The following is a 17,922-nucleotide window of genomic DNA, read 5'->3' on the forward strand; positions in this document are numbered from 1 at the left end:
AAACACATTGACTTGGACCCCATTTACCACCCCATGAGAAAAAGAACAGGAAATGACATCACCATAGGAAATAACATCACCAACCCAAAGAAGCCCAAACATATAAATAGAAAGCAGGAAGCATCAGCAGTGCTTTGTCTGGAGGCTCACTGAAGATGTTACCTAGTATGGTGACGAAGTGTCTGAAAATGAACCTTCCAGTTCAGCGAGCAAACCTACATCCAGAACCTCAACCTTGAGGTTGAGAAGCCATTTGATTGAAGTGTTAAAATTCATAAGGGATTTAATCGGATTGGATTAGAAGAAATTGAATTAGAATCCCTATAGTGTGGAAACAGGCCCTTTGGCCTGACAAGTCCACACTGACCCTCTGAAGAGTAACCCATCCCTCTACCCTATATTTACCCCTGGCAAATGTACCTAACCCACATATTTCTGAACACTGTGGACAATTTAGTATGGCCAGTTCACCGAACCTACACATCTTTTGGATTGTGGGAAGAAACCGGAGCACCCGGAGGAAACCCACACAGAATGTGTAAACTCCACACAGTCACCTGAGGCGGGAATTGAACTCCGGTCCTTAGCGCTGTGAGGCAGCAGTGCTAACCACTGAGCCACCGTGCCGCCCTATTCCATATGTGGCAAAGTCAACAGCCAGAGAAAAATGATTTAATGTGATTGATAGAAGAAGTAACACTGCTGCATGAAACAATGTCAGGTTGTTGAGATCTGGAATGTATTACTTGACTGTGATGGGGGCAGTTTTCAATTGTGGTTTTCAAAATGGAACTGTGTCGTTTTCTGAAGAGAAAAAAAAATATATGGCTTTGGAGAACAGGTGGATGGGAAATGATCTTGCAGAACTGACATGGGCAAAATGGCCTAAATGGCCTCTTGTGCTGTAACCGTTATATAATTCTGAATCAGAAGAAAATTAGTGAATATAGCCGCAATGTTTGGGGCAGTATAGAAAAAGCCTGATCTGTGCATAGTCATGACTTGCAGAGGCAGACTTTGAGACATGAGTGAAGGGAAAGGATCTGCAATCATGAAGAAGTTGAGAGAGAATTTGCAATGATCAGAAAGAACCTGAAGAAATCCTTAAGAAGTTGTGGGAAGCTCTTACTGACCCATAGGGACTACTTAAAGATGTACGTAACTTACTGTGACTGCAACTTTCACTTTCCTTTTACTGACAGGTTTCATGAGGCTTAAAAATCTGTGTATTCACTTTTAAGTATGAATTAGACCCCCAATTTGGGAGCCAAATATAAATATGATGTTAAAGTCTTGTGACTCTTCAAATTGGTACACTGTCATAAAAATGGCAGCAGTTGGGTATGCTGCAGTTGTGGTCACATTTCCTTTTCTTACAATATATCACTTGTTGCCCAACCTGACTTCCTCTTAGCCATTGGCGAAGAGTTAATATTTATGTAGTATGTGTCAAAGGTGTTTTTGTGTTTCCAGTATTCAACACTGTCTTACCATGTCCCAGAAACAGCAGCATAGGTTCACCTGTGTCACATGGAGTATTCAATCATTTATTACCCCTCCCAATAAAGTGTAGCGTGAAGAATGTTATCTCTGTAGTGTGCAGGGCAGTGGTTGAACTACAGTTGGACTGTTATTAGTAGTTTTAGAACGGCCGGTGAAGTAAGGTTGACACTGAGCTCTAAAAGTTGCAGAAAGGAAATACTAAAATGAGTGGACCTTTTTAGAATGAAATAGTAGGACAATGGGCATGATTATCTCCTCTCTTGAAGATGGTGAAAAGTGTAAAGTTGTCCCAGAGAAATACTTGCCTATTTCTGAACATGTTAGCAATTAAGCATTGAACAAGAAGGCCAAAGAGCAGCCCTCTTGATCGATCACCAGTAATTACAGCATCTTAAGGTTCTCAACTCACCACTGTCCTGATTGTCTGGCTTCAGGGCATGTGAAAAAAGTGGCTGTCTTCACAAGTAGGAAACCAGCTGTCTGGTTCGGGTGGAGACCCCATTTGCTTCCTCCAGTCGAGGAACAATCATAAGTAAAGAGGAGTACATTAGGCTAGACAGCTGTTGAAAGCCACTCCTATCTCTGACTCCAATCCTTGACCACCCTTGCTCTGCTCGCCCCGCCCCTTGTGGTCTGAAAGAAAAGCACTTACCTTCTTTAAGCCTCTAAACCTGAATCTCCAGCAATGATCTCAAGAACCCAGAAAATCCCAATCTCTGATTCTGGCAGGCAGGATTTCAAAATCAAATCTCACGATTCACTGAAAATCACGCTGGTCAACTCTTAAGTGGCTTATTGGAGCCTGATTGGGCAGACTTTTTGCTGGTTGTAGAGTTACCCACCTATAAAGATACCTGCCTCCACAGTCGGACTAAAATTTAGTATTCTAGGTAGTAATAATTTTCCAAGTGGAGAAGATTGAGGGAATGTTTGTTGGAGTAAGAATAATTATATTCATGGATGCAACAAATCTATTGAGTATGTTTAAGTTGGGATAGGAGGAGAATACACTGTAAATGGACGGAACAAGAAAAGCATCAGTTTACTGAGAGAATCTTACTGTTTGGAATTAATTGTAGCAGGAGTATAAGTGTATGAGGTCAAAATGGACAGTTGTCTGGAAAACAGATGAATTATTGTTTGCACAGCATTGTAAACCACAGTAGTGGTTTGGACAGCATAAATGATGGGTCACAGTTTTATTTTTTACATGAACAGGAAAACAAAATTCGAGGTGATATTCTTGTTAGAAAGCAGCATGTTGCCTACTAAAAGGTTTACTGTCTGTTAACTATCTTATAAACTGGACATCTCATTCTTATTAATATCCTACCACCCAGACACCAAGACACATTCTGTCAGCTGCTTGGGATGATCAGTCAGAATACTCTCCATGTAAGGGGCGGGAAGCCACCACCCTTCCTCATTCTTCCTGCCCTGTTGTGAGTTACTTTCTTCCTAGAATGGGAGAGAGAGGGGGATGTATTAAGGGAGATGAAAACGGAGGCACATCCATTAATTTTTGGTGCCGGTGGGAGTTGCGTTGAGCAAAGAGTGGCAACACAAGGCATGAAAGGTTAATGATGTCATGGGTTGCGAGAATGATAGTGAAGGAAGATGGTACAGAAAATAGTGAGAGTGATAGAGCCTGTGTCTTGGTAGGCGATAAATACATTAGAAAAGATAGTGAATGTGAGGTATTTGGAGAGAAAATTGTATCAACTATGCTAACGAGTAAAGAAGGCCGTAAACCACCTTACTGTAATTCTGCATATTCCTTCAAATGGTTGTTAACAATCACCCAGGTGGCAACCTCAAAAACTGATGTGATTGGTGCATAGCCTCCATTTCTGGCCCTGGGAAGTTGTCACACATCTGGACTGCCCCAGCTTCCAGGACCTCTAAATCTACCCAGAAAGATGGTGCCAATCTTCCTTTGTCTGCATTATCTGTTGCAAATGTAGGCAAATCTGCAGGCAGCTGCAGACTAACAGTGCTTGTCTAGATGCGCAATGAACTCTCAAAGATGCCATCAATGTCGTTGTTGGTCCATTCTTGGACATTGTAGCAATGGTGAGTTATTCTGAGTACAGTGAATGATAGAATGGACTAGAATTGGATGAGTGGTATGCCATAGTGGTATACAGATAGGTAAAGAAGCAGGTTTGGTAAAATACAGGGAGAAAGCCAGATATTTGATCAGCAAATATGAAGGGATTAATGTTTGATAAAAGTTTATGAAGCAAAAATAATTGGAGCAAAAGATTTGTTTTTAAAAAGGGGATTTTTTAATATTGCGTGCAAGCAGCTAATGCTAGTTAGTATTTTTCATCAACTTGATAAATGAGTTAAGTTCTAAATTGTAGATAAGTGACGTTGTTGTGCAGAGTACTGACACTGCTGAAAAATGTATTTAATAAATCGTTTAAATAAGTAGCAGCAACACTTTTTTTTAAAAGCAGCAGTTATAAGATTTAAACCAACCACTAGGCAGTCTTGAATGTCATTTTCTATCTTGTATGCCTGCTGAATGTGAAAGGACAAATTAATAACACTAAAGAAAAATAGATTGTAAGATTTGCTTATATTACTGAAGAGTTAATCCCAGGTACTAGACTACATTTAAACTGTTATATCTGGTTTGGGGCCCTTTGGATAAATAAAGTTGTAAAACATGGAACAAGTGCTAAAATGATTCACTGAGAAATATATTCAATGAGTGGCTATAGATACAAGAGGAGACTGTTGAAATTGGGGTAGTGTTCATTGCAATAAAGAATGTGAAGAGGAGAACTAATAGAAGTGTTCAAACTTATGGAAGCATTTTGATGAAGTGTGTAGGAAGAAACAGGTGATTGAGTCAGTAGCTGAAGAGTTTAACTTAAGAAAATTCCTTTAATTCTTTTGCGGATGATCTTATGCAAGGGTATCGTTAGATGAAATGGTCTACCAGAAGCAGTGGTAGAAACAGATTCCAAATGGCTTTCAAATGTGAAGTTAATAATTATTTGAAAGTAAATTGGTTATGGACAAAGGGCAGGAAATACACCATGGTAGATGGAGTTCTGAAGAAGGGTCATTGACTCAAAACATTAACTGTGGTTTCTGTCTATAGATGCTGTCTGACCTGCAGAGTTTCTCCAGCAATTTCTGTTTTTGATTCAGATTTCCAGCATCCTCAGTTCTTTGTTTTATTTTAGTAGATAAAGAGAAATATCAGAGACCCATTGTTAGTAAAGATTAAAAAACCAAAAACTAAGTAAATGGACAGATGTTACACCTTCTGAGATTGGAGGTAGGGATGTTGGAAGCAAAGGAAAAGTGGACTGGGGTATCCCAGAGTCCCTGTGGAAGGCTGACAGGGGAGGGGAGGGATGGTGGCATCTCACTGGCGGTGGCAGAAGTGGTGGCTAATGATCATCTGGATGTGGATGCTGGTGGGATGGGAAGTAAGAACAAGAGGGACCCTATCACTATTGCGGGAGGGAAGAGAGGGAGTGAGGGCTGAAGTGCGGGAGATGGCTTGGACCTGTCTGAGAGCCCTGTCAACAATAGTGCTGCCTGCCCTGCTGTACTTTGCCAGCACCACACCCTCGACTCTAATCTCCAACATCTGCGCGTCCTCACTTTCGCCAACGAAGACGTTGATGAGGGCAGAGCAGTGGACATGATCTATATGGACTTCAGTAAGGGGTTCAACATGATTCCTCAGGGTAGACTAGTTAGCAAGGATAGATCATGTGGAATAAAGGGAGAACTAGCCATTTGAATACAGAATTGGCTCGAAAATAGAAGGCAGAGGTTTATGGTGGCAGGTTGCCTTTCAGACTGGAGGATTGTGACCAGTGGTGTGCCACAAGATCAGTGCTGGGTCCACTGCTTTTTGTCATTTATGTAAATTGTTTGGATGTGAACATAGGAGGTATGGTTAGTAAGTTTACAGATTACACCAAAATTGGAGGTGTGGTGGACAGCGCAGAAGGTTACCTCAGAATACAACTTGATTAGATGATCCAGTGGGCTGAGGATTGGCAGATAGAGTTTAATTTAGAGAAATGTGAGGTTCTGCATTTTGGGAAAGCAAATCTTAGCAGGATGTACACTTAATGGTAAGGTCCTAGGGAGTGTTGCTGAACAAAGAGACCATGGGGTGCCGGTTCATAGCTCCTTGAAATTGGATTAGCAGATGGATAGAATATGCTTTCCTTTATTGGTCAGAAAATCAAGTATAGGACTTGGGCGATCATGTTGCGGCTGTATAGGACACTGGTTAGGCCACCTCTGGAATTCTGGTCACCCTCCTATAGGAAAGATGTTGTGAAAGTTGAAAGGATTCAGAAAGGATTTGCAGGTATGTTGCCAGAATTGGAGGGTTTGAGCTATAAGGAGAGGCTGAATAGGCTGGGACTGTTTTCCCTGGAGCATTGGAGGCTGAGGGATGATCTTCTAGAGTTTATAAAGTCATGAAGGGAGTGGATAGAGGGAATAGACAGGGTCTTTTCCCCAGGCTGGGGGTGTCCAGAACCAGGTTTAGAGTGAGAGGGGAAAGATTTACAAGGGACCTAAGGGGCACCATTTTCATGCAAAGGATGGTGCATGTAGGGAGTGAGCTGCCAGAGGAAGTGGTGGAGGCTGATATAACTTTTAAAAGGCATTTGGATGGGTATATGATTAGGAAGAGTTTAGAGGGATATGGGCCAAGAGCTGGCAAAGGGGACTCGATCAAGTTAGGATATCTGGTTGCAATGGATGATTTGGACCGAAGGGTCTGTTTACGTGCTGTACGTCTCTACAACTCTATGAATAAGAGAAGTTTAGAGGGATATGGGCCAAACACAGGCAAATGGGACTATTTTAGTTTGGAAAACCTGGTTGGCATGGTCGGGTTGGAGCAAAGGGTCTGTACCAGTGCTGTATGACTGTAGTACCTTGTAGTTTTAAAAGCACAGTAGAATTAGATTTAGGTTTGTGAAGGTATTTTGAGACTAAACTGCTTATTGAACATGGATGAGTTCTTTTGATAAAGCCTAATGTTTAAAAGGTTCATCTGACTGCTTTCTGTTTATAGTAAAACCTGTGCAGTCTGCAGGTCCTGCTGCAGAAGTTCTCTATCCCTTGCACTGCGATTGCAGTCTGTATGCAAGGAAGGGAGGTGGATGCTCCTACAGGGCACACCCTGACCAATAGGGATCTTTGATTGTGGGACAACTCCACCCCAGCCCTAAGGTTGAACTGCCTGCATACATGAAAGCTATGCCATATGGCAACAGCCTGACTTGCAGTTGTGTTAGTCTTGTGTCAGTGGGTTGAGTCCCCTAATTTTAAGTGGGGTCAGAAAGTTGACCATAGGCTAACGTGCCCAGAACTTAATTCTGATGAATGGAATATAAAAAGAAAGGAGGTTTTATTGCAGCTGTGCAGGCATTAGTGAGACCACATCTGGAATATTCTGTGAAGTTTTAGTCTTTTCATCTGAAGAAAATATATTATTGTTTTAGAAATTCAGAGGAGGTCTATTGACTTGTTCATGGGATAAAAAGTTTATCTTAAGAGGAAAGGTTGAACAGGTAAAGCCTGTACCAGTTGGAGTTCAGAAGAATGAGATATGAATTTGTTGAAACATTTAAGTTCTTACATGTGATGTATGGAAAATATTAGAAACTATTATTAAATAGGCTGTAGCAGACACTTTGATATGTTCAAGGTCAACAGGCAGAGTCAACGTAATGTTAAGAGAAAATATATTTGACAATCTATTGGAGCTCTTTGAGGAGGTCAACACTTGCTGTGGATAAAGGATTACAAGCAGATGTACTATGCTTAGATTTACAGAGGTATTTGCTGAGATGCCACTTCAAAGACTATTGCAGAAAGTAAAAGTTAATGTAGAGGGTAGTATTTTGTCATGGATAAAAGGTTAACTTGCTAACAGGAAGCAGCAAGTAGGCATAGAGTTGATGTTTTCTAATTTGGCAAGATGTAACAAGTGTGTATGTGTACCAGGGATCAGTGCTGCTTCCTCAACTGTTTACAACTTATAGAAATGATTTGGATGAAGGGATGCAGGACTGTTGTGGCATAGTGGTAGTATCCAAGCCTTCAGGTCAGAAGATCCAGGTTCAAGTCAAACCTGCCCTGGAGACTTTTCATTACATAGAGTCATAGAGATGTACAGCATGGAAACAGACCCTTCCATCCAACCCGCCTATGCAGATATCCTATCCCAATCCAATCTAGTCCCACCTGCCAGCACCCGGCCCATATCTCTCCAAACCCTTCCTATTCATATATCCATCCAAATGCCTCTTAAATGTTGCAATTGTACCAGCCTCCACCACATCTTCTGGCAGTTCATTCCATACACGTACCACCCTCTGCGTGAAAAAGATGCCCCTTAGGTCTCTTTTATATCTTTCCCCTTTCACCCTAAACCTATGCCCTCTAGTTCTGGACTCCTCGACCCCAGGGAGAAGACTTTGTCTATTTATCCTATCCATGCCCCTCATAATTTTGTAAACCTCTATAAGGTCATCCCTCAGCCTCCGACGCTGCAGGGAAAACAGCCCCAGCCTGTTCAGCCTCTCCCTGTAGCTCAGGTCCTCCAACCCTGGCAACATCCTTGTAAATCTTTTCTGAACCCTTTCAAGTTTCAAAACATCTTTCCGATAGGAAGGAGACCAGAATTGCACACAATATTCCAACAGTGGCCTAACCAATGTCCTGTACAGCCGCAACATGACGTCCCAACTCCTGTAGGTAAAAACAATGACTGCAGATGCCGGAAACCGGATTCTGGATTAGAGATGCTAGAAAAGCACAGCAGTTCAGGTAGCATCCGAGGAGCAGTAAAATTGAAGTTTCGGGCAAAAGCCCTTCAACTCCCATCTCCTGAATTCAATACTCTGACCAATAAAGGAAAGCATACCAAATGTATTCTTCACTCATGCTCGAACAGCATGATTCAAAATAGATTGACAATAGGGCAGAAGATCTGGTTGCCAAATGTGTGGGCACCATAAAGATATTTAGAAATGTAAGTTGTGAAGAGGATGTAAGGAGGCTGCAAAAATAGGTTAGGTGAGTGGATAAGGATATGAGAAATAGAGTATAATGTGGGAAAAAGTGAAATTGTCCACTGAGTATAAAGAACAGAAATAAGTATATTATCTAAATGCTGAAATTTGCTAGCGTTCGGAGATATAGAGGGCGAGGGTGACTTCATATCTGAATCATGAAAAATTAGTATGCAGATGCAGCAAATAATTGGCGAAGCCAATAGAGTATTATGATTTATCACAAGGGGAATTAAGTACAGAAGGAGGAAGGCTATGCTTCAGTTATATAGGCAACTGGTGAGACTGCATCTAACGTACTGTGTTGTAATAGTCATCTTATATAAAGAAGGCATAAGTGCATTGGAGGCAGCTCTCAGCAGGTTTAGTAGAGTTGTAGAGGTGTACAGCACGGAAACAGACCCTTCTGTCCAACTTGTCCATGCCAGACTACTACTTGGAATGGAGAGATGGGATGTGGTTAATTTGTGTGGAAATGTTGAACAGGCTTGTATCTGCTGGAGTTTAGAAGAGTAAAAAGTGACTTGATTGAAATAGGCAACATTTTCAGAGATCTTGCCAGAGTAGATGTGAACAGGATGCTTCCCTTTGTGATAAACTAGAACTAGGGACCACCTATTAAAATCCGAGGTAACGAATTTAAAGTAGAGAAGACAAAAAAGTTCCTCAGAGTGGTTTAGTGGTTAGCACTGCTGCCTCAAAGTGCCAAAGACCTGGGTTCAGTTCTCACCTTGGGTGGCTGTGTGGACTTTGTATGTTCTCCCCACGTCTATATGGGTTTCCTCTGGGTACTCTGGTTTCCTCCCACAATATGAAGATGTATAGGTTAAGAGGATTGGCCATGTTAAATTGCCCATAGTGTCCTGGGATTTGTAGTTAGGTGGGTTAGCCATGGGAAATGCAGGCTAACAGGAAAAGGATAGGGAATGGGTCTGGCTGGGATGCTCTTTGGAGGGTTGGTGTAGACTCAGGCCGAATGGCCTGCTTCCATGTTGTAGGGATTCTATGATCTGGTTGAGAGTCCTTGGAACTACCTTCCTGAAAAGGTGGTGAACGCAGCTTCTTTGTTTTTAAGGAGGTAGGCAAGAATGTATTTTTGAGGTTAGTCAGTTCAGCCATGATCTTGTTGAATGAATGAATAAAACTATATCTTCTTCCACTTCATATGTTTGTATGTATATGCATGTCTTGAGCGGGATGGATTCCCAAAGTTTGTTCCTTCATGTGGGGTATAAGAGACATGGGTTTGGAATAAGAAGTGTCCCTTTTAAGACAGAACTGAGGATATATTTTTCGCTAACAGTTGTCAACTTGTGGAATTCTCTAATTCAGAAGGTAGTGAAATCTGGGTCTTTGATATTGAATGCTGAACCTGGTATATTTTTGATAGTGTCACGATGCTGTGGCTTTCAAGACATTATTTTGTCTTTTTTTTGACGAGGTATTGTACGGCAGAGATGCAGTGCTGGCTACTGAAGACCACTTCAGTAAACCGCTTTTGAAGTGTTGGTTGTTGTTTTCTTAAGAGGTTTGAAACAATAGGTATGACCAGCTCTCTCAGGCCAAGCTTTCTAGTTGTTTTAGCTTTAAGCAGAAGCTATTTGGATCTCAAAAAAGTTGGACCTCAGTGAATGACTTTTGGCAGCTTCTCTCTCTCTACATCTTCTCTTGATGTTTTTTATTCCTGGATTAGAGAACTGCGTGTGAGAATCTGTCTGAATTTTCCTCTTTTTGCCAAGGGGTGTGTTTGTGGGATGTTACTATATTGGAATGGTTAATTAGTAAGAGGCAGGGTATCTATTATTCTGTTAAATTTCCAATAGTTATTCTCGATTCCTCAGTTTGGTTGTATGTTAACTGAAGTGTTTATATAAATTGTATTTTGCTTAACATTCTGTAGTTTGACCAGTTCCATTGCATTGGGAACGGACATTTTACATTAGCCTTTAAAATAAGAAAAAGAAAAGGTCTAGGCTACCACCTTAAAGTATTTTGAGGGCTTCTGGTCTGCTCTATACCAATAGACAAGTGAGTTAAGGGTTATGGGGACGGAAAGTGGAGCTAAAACCATGATCTGATCAGCTTGCAATCTTATTGAATAGTGGGGAAGGTTTGAATGCAAAAAGCCTATTGCTACTTTTTCTAAGTTCTGTGTTGGAGGCAGGCAGATAGCAATGTTCAAGTATGGTAGAACCCCAGCAATTCATTCCTCCTACCAGACAAGACTGACTGGCTGACTGACCGAATAACCTCCTTTTGTGAATAACCATCCTGTGAAGCTTATCATCTTTGGAAGCAGAAAATTCCATCTGATGCATTTGTTTCTGTCTGAGCAAGATGCTTTAACTGGTATCTAATCAAATATTCTATACTGTTGGCATTCGATTGTTCCACTTTATAGCCAACCCTTTAAAGTTTAGAGCGGCACGGTGGCTCTGTGGTTAGCACTGCTGCCTCACAGCACCAGGGTCCCAGATTCGATTCCAGCCTCGAGTGACTGTGTGGAGTTTGCACAATCTCCTAGTGTCTGCGTGGGTTTCTTCTGGGTGCTCTGGTTTCCTCCCACAGTCCAAAGATGTGCGGGTCAGGTGAATTGGCCATGCTAAATTGCCCATAGTGTTAGGTGCATTAGGCAGAGGGAAATGGGTCTGGGTGGGTTACTCTTCAGAGGGTCAGTATGGACTGGTTGGGCCGAAGGGTCTGTTTCCACACTGTAGGGAATCTAATCTAATCTGTGTCATGTTACTTTCTGCTTCCCTATACGAAAACAGGACAGTTCAATTATCAGTTTTAAGGCCTTCCGGTTCTGTAGAATTGATTACCAGATCTAACTAGCATGAACTTTATGCCAGGAGAAAGTGAGGACTGCGGATGCTGGAGATCAGAGCTGCAAATGTGTTGCTGGAAAAGCACAGCAGGTCAGGCAGCATCGAAGGAGCAGGAGAATCGACGTTTCGGGCATGAGCCCTCCTTCAGGAAGGGAGAATCGACGTTTCAGGCATGAGCCCTTCTTCATTCCTGAAGAAAGGCTCATGCCTGAAACGTCGATTCTCCTGCTCCTTGGATGCTGTCTGACCTGCTGCGCTTTTCCAGCAACACATTTTTAACTTTATGCCAGTGCATTGTAATTGGGAATGAACTGACTTTTTTGTTTCAAAGTCGCTTGATTTAGTTGCTTAGAATGGGGAGAAAGGCATCCATCACACAAGAAACAATTTCTCATTTACATTTTTAGCACAAAAATATTTCTCTTTTTAAAATGTCAATTTTTTGTGTAAATGATGTACTGGATGTACTTGCAAAGATCAAGAGCTCACTGATCTCTGCCAAACAAGGCATGTGGCAATGTTAATTGAGTGGAAATATATAAAAATGCTGAAGCATGAAGATTGAAATCTTTGTACTGAAAAAATCTTTAAATGAAATTATGCTCTGAAGCTAGGGTACAATGACTTGCATTATTTGGACTCTGTTTATATTATTTTGTGTTTGGTATTCATCTGATTTTATAATATCACCAGCAGAGTAATTGTATGGAGATTGCAAAGTATTGTGAGCATGGAATGTGTTTAAGATTCCACACATTCTTTCCTATATAGGTTTTTATGGACTTTTTTTTTACATTTTCTCTCGATTAAGACTTCAGGATTTCTTTTAAATTGTAATCCTTATAATCTATGGATTAAACCATAAAATGAAGTGAAATTGTACTTGAACAGTGTGTATAGTTTACTCAGTTACGCACTATTAAATTTTATACTCCAAAAATGTGTGTGTATTGTGCCATTAAGGCTGATATATTTCATAGTTGTGAACAATTTTCACGTGCAGTAAAAAGTGCTTTAGTTATAAATGGAGTGGTGCTCATGTTTCTTCCCTCTTGATTCCTCAGACTTAGAGAGACCTAGAAGCACAGAAAAAGGCCCATGGGACTATCAAATCCTCACTAGTCAAAAGCAAGCACCTCACTATTCTAATCCATTTTCCTGTAATTGGCTGATAGCCTTGAATGCTGCTTAAATGTAATGAGGGTTTATGCCCCTTCCACCTTTTACAGGCGGAGTGTTCCAGATTCCCATCACCCTCTGGGTGAAAAGGTTTTTCAACAACAATTCCTTTAAACTTCTGTCTCTTACCTTAAATCCATGCCACTTATTGTTGTTCCCGCCATCAAGGGAAGGTTTCTTCCTGTCTACCCTATCTATGCCCTCATAATTTTATACATCTTGATCATGTCTCCTTTTAATCTCCTCTGTTCTATGGAAAACATCCTTAGTGTGTCCAATCTCTCTCCATGACTGAAACTCTCCAGCCCAGGCAACAATCCTGGTAATTCTCCTCTGTGCCCTCGCCAGTCCCATCAAATCATTCCCATCATGTGGATTTCAGAACTGCATACAATATTCTAGCTGTGGCCTAAGCAAAGTTTTGTTCAATTCAAGCATAATCACTTGCTCTCCAACTCTGTCTCAACGAATAAAGGCAAGTATGCCATATTCTGCCTTACCGCTTTATCCACATGTCCTGATATCTTAAGGGACTGGCATACGTGCACGTCAAAATACCTCTGATCTTCAGTACTTCCCAGGGTCCTACCCATTCATCATGTATTCTCTTGCCTTGTTTGTCCTCCCAAGTGCACCACCTCACATTTATCCACATTGAAATCAATTTGCTACTGATCATACCATCTATATCTTTTAGTTTCTTCTCATTTCTCTGTGTTTTTTTCTTTTCTTTTTCGCACTTGTCGCTTCTCTCTCATGGAGAGAATTGTTGTAGTCCTTTTGTGGCCTATGATTGGAGTCATAGATATGTACAGCACGGAAACAGACCCTTCAGTCCAACTCGTCCATGCCAACCCAGATATCCTAACCTAATCTAGTCCCATTTTCCAGCACTTGGCCTATATCTCTCCCAGTACTTCCTTTTCATATACCCATCCAGATGCCTTTTACTTGTTGTAATTGTACCAGCCTCCACTACTTCCTTCGGCAGCTCATTCCATACACGCACCACCCTCTGTGTGAAAAAGTTGCCACTTAGATCACTTTTTTATACCTTTCCCCTCTCACCCTAAACATATGACCACTAGTTCTGGACTCCTCCATTCCAGGTAAAAGGCCTTGTCTATTTATCCTATCCATGCCTCTCATGATTTTATAAATCTCTATAAGGTCTCCCCTCAACCGCCGATGCTCCAGGAAAAACAGCCCCAGTCTATTTAGACTATCCCTATAGCTCAAATCCCCAGCCTATTTAGCCTCTCCCTATAGCCCATCATGTATTCTCTGGCAACATCCTTGTAAACCTTTTCTGAACCCTTTCAAGTTTGACAATATCCTTGCAATAGGATGGCACGTAATATTCCAAAACTGGCCTAACCAACATCCTGTAAAGCCACAACATGGCCTCCCAACTCCAATACTCAGTACTCTGACCAATTAAGAAAAGCATACCAAACACCACCTCCACTATCCTATCTACCTGTGACTCTCCTTTCAAGGAGCTATGAACCTGCGCTCCAAGGTCTCTTTGTTCAGCAACACTCCCCAGGACCTTACCGTTAAGTGTATAAGTCCTGCCCTGATTTGCCTTTCCAAAATGTTGCACCTCGCACTTATCTAAATTAAACTCCATCTGCCACTCCTCAGCCCATTGGCCCATCTAATCAAGATCCCATTGTACTCTGAGGTAACCTTTGCTCTCCACTACATCTCAAATTTTGGTGTCATCTGCAAACTTATTAACTGTACCTTCTGTATTCACTGACCAAAAACAGTGGACCCAGGACCAATCCTTGTGGCACACCATTGGTCACAGGCCTCCAGTCTGAAAAGCAACCCTCCACCATCACCCTCTGTCTTCCACCTTCGAACCAGTTCCGTATCCAAATGGCGAGTTGATAAACTGCGTATGTGTTTAAGTAAATAAGTTAATTACCACTCACAGCCTTCATTCATTTGGGACTATCAGGTGGTCACCACAAAATATTAGGCCCCATTGGCAATACCTTGTGCAAATATAGGATCTCTGAGCAAGTTCATCAGATTGCAGAAAAACATGAAACAAAATATTTTGGCATTTAAAACCACAATTTGGAAGTAGAACTTTGGTTTTAATGCAGCGGGGCCAAGGGACCTTGAATGGTCTTTACATCTAGCATCTCAAAAATGCTCACTCTGATAGTGTGCTTCTGTATGCACCAGTTCTTCAAACAAAGAACCATAAACTTTCATTAATGCCGTTTTTATGTTGCAGCAGCTGTAATATTTTCATTTTCACCATTGTTGAAATGTCATTCACAATGTTCCAAAATTTCCATTCGACCATAATGAAATGAGACAGAGCCAAATAGGTGTGGTGTGGTGAAGGGGGAGAATGTGAAAACAATTGAAATTTATGATATTCTGCTCTCCACTCTGATTTTTTTTAATCAGTTAAACTGTGTGATATAGTACTTTCCTATGCCATTGATTTCATAAAAGCTTTATATTAAATTATTAGTCCGTAAATGCAGTGTTTTTGACTATTATAACAAGTTACCTTTTACTATTATGCTACTGAAATTATTTATCTTGTTTTCAGGCTCTGCAGAAACTAGCCACCCAATATCTTAAGAGAGAATGGGTTGGATTAAAACTTGATGAAAAAAGTGAACATAACAGGTAAGTGTGTTATGTGTATGAGAGAGAGTATTACGTGTAGGCAACATCAGATTGATAGATCCTGAAATCAAGTAACCTCTACTATTCACTTTGTACTTGCAGGAGATGATAGAAATTGTCGGTGCATGTGCAGTTATTTATTAATCTAACAATCTTGCATGGAACAAATCCCACTCAGTGCATTTTATTTTTATGTAAATGTAATTTATCACAATACTTTTGACTATTCTGTCAAGAAGTCCCTAAAATTTATAATGATTCAAAAATGACCATTTGTTATTTTATGTCAAATTTTAAAGGCTACCTGAATACTCAATTTACTGTAGATATTTTGATTCAGTGCTCTTAAATGAATTTAGTTTTGTTAAATGTTCAGCTTTGAAAAGTTATTTTACTGTATATGACTTGTCTGTATTATGAGCAGTTGTTTCATTATGTTTCATTGAATTGGCTTGGCTTATTAAAGGAATACCTCGGGCTGAGTTATACAATGGCTTATTCTTAGCCATTTCAATAGCTAATCACTCAAATGAGTGCAGGCTTTTTTTTTTAATTAAGGGAAAGGTTTATTTTAAATGTACAAAAGCCTGGAAGTGAAATAGTTTTATCTTGGTATTTATTCTTTAGTCCAAGCATTCTCTCTTTCGCATTTTTAAAAAATGGTCAGAGAGATACACTGGTGATGAGCGTGTTTCATAGACTTCCATGTCATAGACTCCTAGAACTGTACAGGAGAGAAACATTGCTTGCCCCATCAAATCAATACTGGTGGCTTTTCTCCACATGGACCAACTATCCGAAAGCAGAATGCGAGGTATATTCTACATTTATCTCTTTTCAAGCAATTATCTGATTATGTATTTGAAGAGCCTACTTTAACAACCATTTATTCTTATTCTTTCATGGGACATGGATGTTGCTCGCAAAAACTAACATATATGTTGTCCCTCCCCAAGTGCCCTCTAACAGAGTAGCTTGTTATGGTCATTTCAGAGGGCAGTTAAGAGTCAACAACATTGCTGTTGTCTGGAGTTACACGTACGCTAGCGCAGATAAGTATGGCCGATTTCCTTCCACAAAGAGTATTGGTGAACCAATGTTTTTTTTTCATATTTCATGGTCACCATTAGAGAGACTAGCTTTCAATTCTAGATTTCATTAATCAATTTTTAAATTCCACCAACTGTTGCTGTAGGAATTGAACCTACAGGTCTGAGCTTGGGCTTCTGAATTACTTGCCCAATGGCATTACCACTACTTTCCTACATTGTAACTACCCTTGGTCTCGTAAGAAAACTTTCTAACTTGTTTGTCACTTTGTGTTCCTTTTAACCATGTCACCTCTAGTCCTCTTGCCAACTACTAGAAACATTTCACCAATATGTAGTCCAGCATAATCCTTTGGAAATGTGGACCTATAAATGTTTACAGCTTAAAGGTGATGATACCTGCAGAGTGCTGGTCAACTCATTCCCCAGACAACTTGCTTCTTAAACTATTTCATTCAAGTTTTCTTCAAATGGGATGCTCACCTTTGCCTCAACTACTATTTGTCCTCAAATATTTTAAAATCTTTTGAATATCTGTGAAAAGTTTTTTTTGGGCTCTATGCACCTCTACTTTCAAGGGTAATAATGTTTGAAGCCATAGGTCTCTACTTACATATATATCCTGTGAAATGCCATCTCAAACTTAGACTTGCCCCAATCCCACCTGTATTAATTTAAAATTTCCCCTCTGCATTGGTTAAATATTAATTTTCATAATTTTCCAGAGTTTGCAATCCTTATGGTCTTGTTATTCATTTGAGTATCTGATGCTTTTAAATTTCCTGTAATTTTTCTATGTAGAAACATAGAAAATAAGAGCAGGAATAGGCTAGTAGGCCCGACGAGCCAACTCCACCATTCAGTAAGATCATGGCTGATAATTCAAGCTCAGTACCTAGTCCCTACGTTTTCCCCATAACACACATTGTTAAACTGCGACCCTGGTTCAGGGCTCCCTGCTCATTGGGAACATACTGCGTTTACCCTGTCCTGTTAGAATTTGATAGGTTTCTATGAGATCCCTCTCCCTTGTTCTTCTAAATTCCAGTGAATATAGTTCTAACTGACCCAGTCTCTCTCCTTATATCAGTCCTATCATCCCAGGCATCAGTCTGGTAAATTTTTGTCGCACTCCTTTCTGAACATCCTTCCTTAGGTAAGGAGATCAAATCTGCACACAATACTCCATCTCACCAAGTCCAGGTGTGGTCTGACCAAGTTCTTGTACAATTTCAGCAAGACCTTCCTACTCCTATACTCCATTTCTCTTGAGGTGAAGGCCAGTGTACTATTTGCGATATAATTTACTTAGAAACATAGAAGGTAGGCCATTTGACCCCTGGAATCTGAGAGCTGTCTGTGTCTTATTTGATTCAGTGCTAAAATGCATTAACTTAAGTATATGTATCATAAGCCTTGCTCCCATTGACAGCAAGTTCTTATTAAAGAGTGAACAGTCAGTAAAAAAGATACAGTTTTGTCCGATTTAACTTCAATAATGAACTGCCCTAACCCTGAACTCCAGCTGCAGTTAAACTGTTCCAGCCTTTTGCATTTCTTTATCCTCTGGAAGCCAAAGACACAAGGATCTTCTTTCTGTCACCCTTGGTGCTAAAAATTCCCAATTTC

General features: G+C 40.6%; 1 protein-coding gene across 5 annotated transcripts in view; it reads left to right on the top strand.

Annotated features, from left to right (window-relative positions):
* LOC122550843 (F-BAR and double SH3 domains protein 2-like) overlaps positions 1 to 17,922 on the top strand; it is a 229,516-nt gene that overhangs the window by 59,335 nt on the left and 152,259 nt on the right. For all 5 annotated transcript variants that reach the window (XM_043692169.1, XM_043692170.1, XM_043692172.1 and 2 more), the window contains exon 4: positions 15,165 to 15,244. In XM_043692169.1, the coding sequence (XP_043548104.1) occupies positions 15,165 to 15,244 (80 nt within the window). The remainder of the gene's footprint in view (positions 1 to 15,164; positions 15,245 to 17,922) is intronic.

This window comes from Chiloscyllium plagiosum, chromosome 6 (assembly GCF_004010195.1).
Source record: "Chiloscyllium plagiosum isolate BGI_BamShark_2017 chromosome 6, ASM401019v2, whole genome shotgun sequence".
Classification (NCBI taxonomy): Eukaryota; Metazoa; Chordata; class Chondrichthyes; order Orectolobiformes; family Hemiscylliidae; genus Chiloscyllium; species Chiloscyllium plagiosum.